At 52.4% G+C, this 7,128-nt stretch overlaps 1 protein-coding gene across 1 annotated transcript in view; it reads left to right on the top strand.

Moving 5' to 3' along the window:
• Positions 1 to 7,128, top strand: part of ALS2CL (ALS2 C-terminal like) — a 32,734-nt gene that overhangs the window by 12,345 nt on the left and 13,261 nt on the right. The window contains exons 2-7 of the mRNA XM_027704876.1: positions 185 to 293; positions 1,475 to 1,667; positions 3,478 to 3,543; positions 4,034 to 4,199; positions 4,789 to 4,917; positions 5,220 to 5,339. Coding sequence (XP_027560677.1) covers positions 188 to 293; positions 1,475 to 1,667; positions 3,478 to 3,543; positions 4,034 to 4,199; positions 4,789 to 4,917; positions 5,220 to 5,339 — 780 coding nt within the window. The 5' untranslated portion in view covers positions 185 to 187. The remainder of the gene's footprint in view (positions 1 to 184; positions 294 to 1,474; positions 1,668 to 3,477; positions 3,544 to 4,033; positions 4,200 to 4,788; positions 4,918 to 5,219; positions 5,340 to 7,128) is intronic.

Below are 7,128 nucleotides of genomic sequence, written 5' to 3'. Positions count from 1 at the left end.
TGGAGGAACTTGGGATGGTGGAAGATGTCCCTGCCCGTGCCAGGGGGTGGAACTGGATGGATTTTAATGTCCCTTCTGAAGCCTTAAAGTAGCTAAAACCACGGCATTGTTGAGGTTGGAAGAGACCTCAAGGATCAACAGGTGCCATGGAGGGGTTGATTTGTGCCCTCTGTGTCGTGTCCAGGACATGTGCGCGGAGGAAGCCGTGGCCTCTCTGCTCCAGCTGGAGGAGACCTTCTCAGCAAGCCTGGCACGGATCGATGTCACGGTCCTGAAGCCTCTGCTCCAGGCAGGTAAGTCACGGGAGGCTGGGGCTTGTCTGGAGTTTTCACCTTGAGTCACTGAAGTTCCTTGAGTCACCGGCACAGCCCTGAAGGGATTCGCGGTGGGAACTCCGTGTTTTCTTGGAGATGTTTGGTTTAGGATGGTGAGGTTTTTAGGGATGTGCATGACCTGCCAGTCAAGCCCAGGGCTGTGCTTCTCTGGTTTTTAGGGGTTACTCCCCGTTTTAACCAGGATCACCTGCACACCCGCTCCAGGGCTGGTTTCCAGCGTGGGCCACGAATCCAAAGTGCATCTCGCGCAGGCGTGACCCCAAAACTGTTCCCATTGTCCCTCCCTGCTCTGGTTCCGTGGCTGTGCCCATCTCTGGAGGTAGAACTCGTGGGTGCAGGTTCCCAGCTGGCAGGAACAGCTGTCAGAGCAGCTCCACTGCCACAACAAATCCATATAAATATTCACGAGCCTGTCTGGCCGAAAGCGGTGGGACTGGATTGGGCTCAGAGGGTGGTTCCCGCTCCTGTCACTGCCTTGTTGGCCTCCAAGGAGACTGGGAATGGTTCTTTGGGAATGGTTCTTTGGGCCAGGGGCAGAAATTTTCCCTCTGGTGCTTGTGTCTGAGCAGCAGAGAGTTCATGGAATGGTTTGGGTGGGAAGGGACATTAAAGATCATCTCGTGGAAGGTGGCAGGGACACCTTCCTCTATCCCAGGTTGCTCCAGCCTGGCCTTGGACACTTCCAGGGATCCAGGGGCAGCCACAGCTTCTCTGGGCAACCTGTGCCAGGGCCTCCCTGCCCTCACAGCCAACAATTTCTTCCCAATATCCCATCTATCCCTGCCCTCTGGCAGTTGGAAGCCATTCCCTGTGTCCTGTCCCTCCATCCCTTGTCCCCAGTCCCTCTCCAGCTCTCCTGGAGCCCCTTTAGGCTCTGCAAGGTGCTCTCAGCTCTCCCTGGATCCTTCTCTTCTCCAGGTGAACCCCCCCAGCTCTCCCAGTCTGGCTCCAGAGCAGAGGGGCTCTGATCACCTCTGGATTACTCCATTTATCCTTTGGATAATAATTTGGATCAATCCTATGGCCTCACTCCCATTATATAAACGTGCTTTACACTGAGTTTTAGATACAGGAAAAGTATTCCACAAGCCAAGGCTTCCTCACCGTGTTTTCCCCCCCCCCCCACATTTTCCTCCAAGAGCCAAATGACCAGAAGGGGAAGGAGAACTTCAAGCTCTTCCTGCTCCTCAACGATCGATTCCAAGCCCTCTGGAACCTCACGGAGGAAAACTACCGGATACTGAAACAGAAACGCGGCGACTCCGAGCGCTCCTGCATCCAGGACATTTACATCATCTGGAAAGGGGACCAGTTCCTCAGCATCCACATCCAGTGAGTACAGAAGGGTTTTGGAATGATCTGAGGGACCAGTTTTGTCAGAGGTAAATCTAGGAGGGCAGAGGCCGAGCTGGCAGCAGGGACATCGGGCACGAGGAGGTTTAAAGCCCTCGGAGGACTGAGGAGAGAAATGTTATTTTTCCCTTGGAAATAATTTTAGGAAGTGCTGCCCCAGCTTTGCCTCGGTGGGAGCAGGGTTTGGAGCAGCTGTGTGCTTCCATCTGGGAGCTGAATTAAAGCTGGTTTTTGCCCCAGGCACGTGGAAGATGAAAACTGAGGCTGAGGTTTCGGGTGACACAAAGGAGAAGTTTATCTTAAGATCTTATTTCCCCCTCCTTTAGAAATTAAAAAGCTGGTTTTGTTGGGTGTCATGTTAAAAGAAAAAAAGAAGTGGTTCCTCCCTGGCTCTGCTGACTCATCCTGTGCAGTCCTGGAATAGGAGAGGAGGAGGGAAAGGGGCCTGAAAATCAGCAGTGAATGTGTGTCCCTGGCAAAGGTGATAAGTGAGAATTAGTGTGGACATTCTACACGACTTAACTGAAAACACCACGGGAAGAAAATGTGGTGTTTGCTTGGAAAACATGGCTTGAACTCCCTCTAGTGTGAGACGGGAAACATTGGCCAGGGACACCTCGGTGGGAATTTACCATCAGGAGGAGAGACCTGGTGCTTTCATGGAATCATGGAATAGCTTGGGTTGGAAGGACCTTAAGAATCATCCAGTGCCACCCTCTGCCATGGGCAAGGACACCTTCCATTATCCCAGATTGCTCCAACCTGGCCTTGGACACTTCCAGGGATCCAGGAGCAGCCACAGCTTCTCTGGGCAACCTGTGCCAGGGCCTCCCCACCCTCCCAGCCAGGAATTCCTTCCCAATATCCCATCTAACCCTGTTCTCTGTCAATGTGAAGCCATTCCCTCTGTCCTGTCCCTCCAAGCCCTTGTAAACAGTCTCTCTCCATCTTTCCTGTGGCTCCTCCAGGTCCTGGAAGGCCACAATCAGTTTCCCCCAAAGCTTCTGTTCTCCAGGCTGAACAATCCCAGCTCTCCCAGCACTTGGATGGTTCATCCAATCCCAGAGCCATGGAATGGTCTGGGTTGGAAGGGACCTTAAAGCCCATCCAGTGCCACCCTCTGCCATGGGCAGGGACACCTTCCACTGTCCCAGATTGCTCCAACCTGGCCTTGGACACTTCCAGGGATCCAGGGGCAGCCCCAGCTTCTCTGGGCAACCTGTACCTGTCCCTCCCCACCCTCCCAGCCAGGAATTCCTTCCCAATATCCCACCTACCCCTGCTCTCTTTCAGTTTGAAGCCGTTATTTTAAGCTCAGCCTTTGCAAATTTGCTTTCCAGGACAGTTGCACAAGTTTCCCTCTGCTTGTGCCAAATGCCAGGATGGTTTAAACTCCCTGTAACGCTCCGAGGGCAACAAGGCAGATAAACCAAGGAGCTGGGAAAGGGGACACAGGGAATGAGGCCAAGGGGACAAGTGCAGTAGCTCCACCTCTCCAGGCCTCCCTTGGAAAGGTGGACGTGGCAGGACATTTTCAAATGAGCTTCTCCCCTTCATCCCAAAATCATTGAGGTTGAAAAAGACCTCCAAGATCGAGTCCAACCTTTAACTGAACACCACATCAACTAAACCATAAACCAGCCTCGCTCTGAGCTGTTAAATTTGTCCTCTTCCCTCTTTGTGGGGGTAAAGGAGCCTCCCAGCAGCTTCATTTGGTTAAACCTCCTCCCCAGTGTCCACCTCTGACTCAGCTCATGTGTCCTGGTTGGTTTTTTTTTCTTGCCAACAGGTATTTTGTCACTTTTGCAAACTATGTCGTGGTCCAAGGCTTCGAACACGCCACCAAGAGCAAAAGGTCAGTGGGCCATGGAATCCCCAAATGGTTTGGGTTGGGAGGGACCTTAAGATCATCCAGTGCCACCCCCTGCCATGGGCAGGGACAGCTTCCACTAGCCCAGGTTGCTCCAACCTGGCCTTGGACACTTCCAGGGATCCAGGGGCAGCCACAGGGTGACGGGTCTCCTCTGCAGAACTCTCTCCATCTCCTTCTATCCCCACACAACTCCTTCTGTAGGAGTGAAAGCCTGTAAATTTGGAATTTGGGGGGCTTAGGTAAAGGGTGGGACCTGAGAAAGGTGGGAATCTGGCAGGGAATCTCCACTGCTTGTCCCAGAGTCTCGTGGAAGCAGCAGATGAAAAGACAACCACTGGGTAGGAGCAGATTCGCAACCACTTCATCATCTCCTGCTCCTTCATGAGGGAGAGGCAGCATGGGAAGTTTGGGAGACAGAGGAGTGGCAGTTTGCAGAAAAACTAATTAATTGCCTTAATTTCCCACCTGGCAGCGAGGCCTGGAAGCAGCACAGGACGGTGCTGAAGCAGTTCCTGACAGACTTCACCCCCGAGACCTCCGTGGCCCTGGCCCTGTACACTGTCCTGCACAAACCCCTCCGGGAGCACATCCAGCAGTACCTCCTGCTCCTCATCAAGCTCAAGGAGACCCTCAAAGAGGTAGGAAGCTTGGTGGGATGTTGGCTGGCTCATTAGTGCCATGGGGTTCTGGGGATGTGCCGGGGAATCCAAAGCAGGATGGAAAGAAGACTTGTTTCCAGTGGACAGCTGGGGTGGGAATAACCAGCAGTGGTGAAGCACAGCCCACCTCAAGGTCTCAAACCAACCACCAGTGGCCACTTCAGCCTGGTGTGGGCTACTCATCATGGGGAGGAGCTGCTGAAGGTCAAATGACTGGCCTAGGATTGCTCATTTCTGCTGGTGGCTGGATTTGGGAGAAGCCTTCCTGGAAAAGGAGGTTGAAAGGTTTGTTCTCATGCCTGAATCACGGAATCATTAAGGTTGGAAAAGACCTCCGAGATCATCAAGTCCAACCTTGGGCCAAATATCACCGTTCCCACTAAACCATGCCATGAAGTGCCACATCCACTTGTTTTTTGAGCATGTCCAGGGCTGGTGACTCCACCACTTCCCTGGGAAGCCCTGTTCCGATGTTCAACCCCTCTTTCAGTGAAGAGGTATTCCTAATATCCAACCTGAAATTCCCTCGGGGTTGAAGTGTTGCTCAAACCCTGCCTTCTTTTCCCAGGGCCCTGAGAAGGACGTGGTCACCAGTGTCATCCAGGAGTATGCAAAGCTGCAATCTTTCATCAGCCAGGTCCTGGATGAAGCCTGTTTGACCAAGGCCTTGTGGAAATCCTTGGGCTGCAAGTTCACGGTGAGTCCTGGCTGGAGAAAGGGGAGCCTCGTTTGAAGCTCTTACATTTTTCTGTACCCCTGGAGGAAGTTGAACATGGATCAAGAGTTTGAGGCTTGAAGTCAACAGAGCAGGGCTGGGTGGAAGTGTTGGAGAGACCTGATGGTCACTGGGTGGTTTAAAGTTAAGCTCTGAGTCCAGTTCTGCTGTTGCAGCTTCCACCCTGGCTCAGATGGGCTTTGCAGGAGCTCTTGGCTTGGATTACGTGTCCTCTCCCAGCTCCTGATGTTTTGGTGCTCCATCCTGTGGTTCCCTGTGTGCAGGACATGCTGTGTGTTCCCGAGAGGAGGCTGCTGGAGGACAGCAAGGACCTTCCCATCTCCACCGGCACCAACCGCTCCGACCGGATCCTGCTCTTCGACGACGTCCTCGTGCTCATCCAGGTGAGTCTTGCAGCCCCCCAGATGGGCTGGATGGAGAAAGGACAGAGGAATTCAGGTTCCTCTGGTGTTGAAGACACAGCAGAGCTTGGCTGTCGGGGAAACTTTGTCTCGGATCCGTCCACCTGTGGTTTGCACTGGAGAATAAAGGAAAACCTAAAGGAGAAGGAAGAGAGGAGCATCCACGGAACTTCCCTCGGTCAGTGTGCACCAGAGGCAGCTTTGGAGTGATCCAAGCCCATTCCTGCAGCTGATTTTGATCCTTATTTATTTAAAGGACCAAGGTGGGCCAAAAAGGACCAAAGAGCCTGATGGCTCAAGGATGTGACACTGTATGAACTAAATGGGACCTTCCATGGTTGACTCTGTTGGTGGCACAACAGCAGATGCTGCAGGTGGTTTTGGGGCTCTTTGGGGTATTTTTGGGCCTGGGTGTGGGGCAGACAGGGAGTGTCTGCGCAGCCATGGCCAGCAGGATGAATAAGACACGTTCAAAGCTGTTCTGTAGCACATTAAGCCCAGCTTGGCTTGCTCTGTGATCTGACAGGGCTCTCTTCATGTTCTCCTCTCTTTAGTCAAGTGCCAGCCCCTCAGGTGTCCAAACACGCTGCCCTGGGAGCTGCTGCACCTTCCAAACCCTTCCAAACTGGAGCCTTTGTGAGAACACGGGGTCTGGGCCTGAGGGAACAGGGTGGTGATTGTCTCCTGCAGCTTTCCATGGTGGATTCCTCAGCACTGCCCTGATCCTGCTGGGAGCAGGTGCCCCCGGGCTCCCTTTATATCCAGGGAGAGAAACCTGTGCTGGGTGTGGTTCATCTGACCTATTTTGGGTGCTAAAATTAGGCTGAGTTGAATCATGTCCTCGACTCCTTTGCCTAAGAGGAGAGCACAGAATGACTGCTAAAAGGGATCCACATCTCTTGTGGTCCCGTGGTGGGAGATGCCTCTGCCCAAATTAAGGTGCAAACGAGACCGTGTGCCCAAGGCAATAATGTGGATTTTATTTGACAGTAAATGAAGTAGAGAGAGAGGAAGAAGTAGAAAAGAGGGGAGGGGGAGAGAGAGATCAAGCAGAAGATCATCACCACCCGTGGATCCAGTGGTGTCCTGGTGGTCCTTCTTCACCCTGACCTTCCTGGTGGGGTCCTGGAGTGGTCCTGGAGGTACCACTTTTGTACAGTCCAAGTTTTGGGTCTCCATGGGGTGGTCGCAGATGTTGTTCCCATAACTGGGGTGATGTGTGGGAGCAGTTGTTTCCTTTTCCACGGTGGGAATTTTTGTCTAGGATGTGCCCACCAGATCTGACCTCCACCAGGCCTTGGGATCAACACCTTCCTGTCCCAAATTCCTCCCTTCTGTGCTTATCTCAGGTTCCCCCTGTGGTGGGTGACCCTTCTGTGGCCTTGGCACTTTGGGAGAGACAACTGTGCTCCTCAAGTCCTTCCAACATCTCTCTTCAGCCACAGGTCCCACCCACTGTGTCCCATGGAACTGGGCTGGGATTGAACTGGTGGCCTTGGGTGGCTGGGAGGGGGCTGGGAATCTGAACATTCCTCCCTTCCCAAATCTGTTGGATACACCAGTGATTAATTCATGATGGACTCCATAGTGCTCCTACCTGAGCTTGGCCAACCCCATCCTCGCATGTGACCCTGATTGTAAATTTAAAATTAAATATAGCGAAATGAAATTATTTATTTTAAAATTAAATGTAGTCTAAAATTAAATATAGTCAAAATAAATATAGTCAAAATAAATATAGTCAAAATAAATATAGTCAAAATAAATATAG

This window comes from Neopelma chrysocephalum, unplaced genomic scaffold, assembly GCF_003984885.1.
Source record: "Neopelma chrysocephalum unplaced genomic scaffold, ASM398488v2 Primary Assembly neopelma1_295, whole genome shotgun sequence".
Taxonomy (NCBI): domain Eukaryota; kingdom Metazoa; phylum Chordata; class Aves; order Passeriformes; family Pipridae; genus Neopelma; species Neopelma chrysocephalum.
This window is presented reverse-complemented; position numbering and strand designations above follow the sequence as displayed.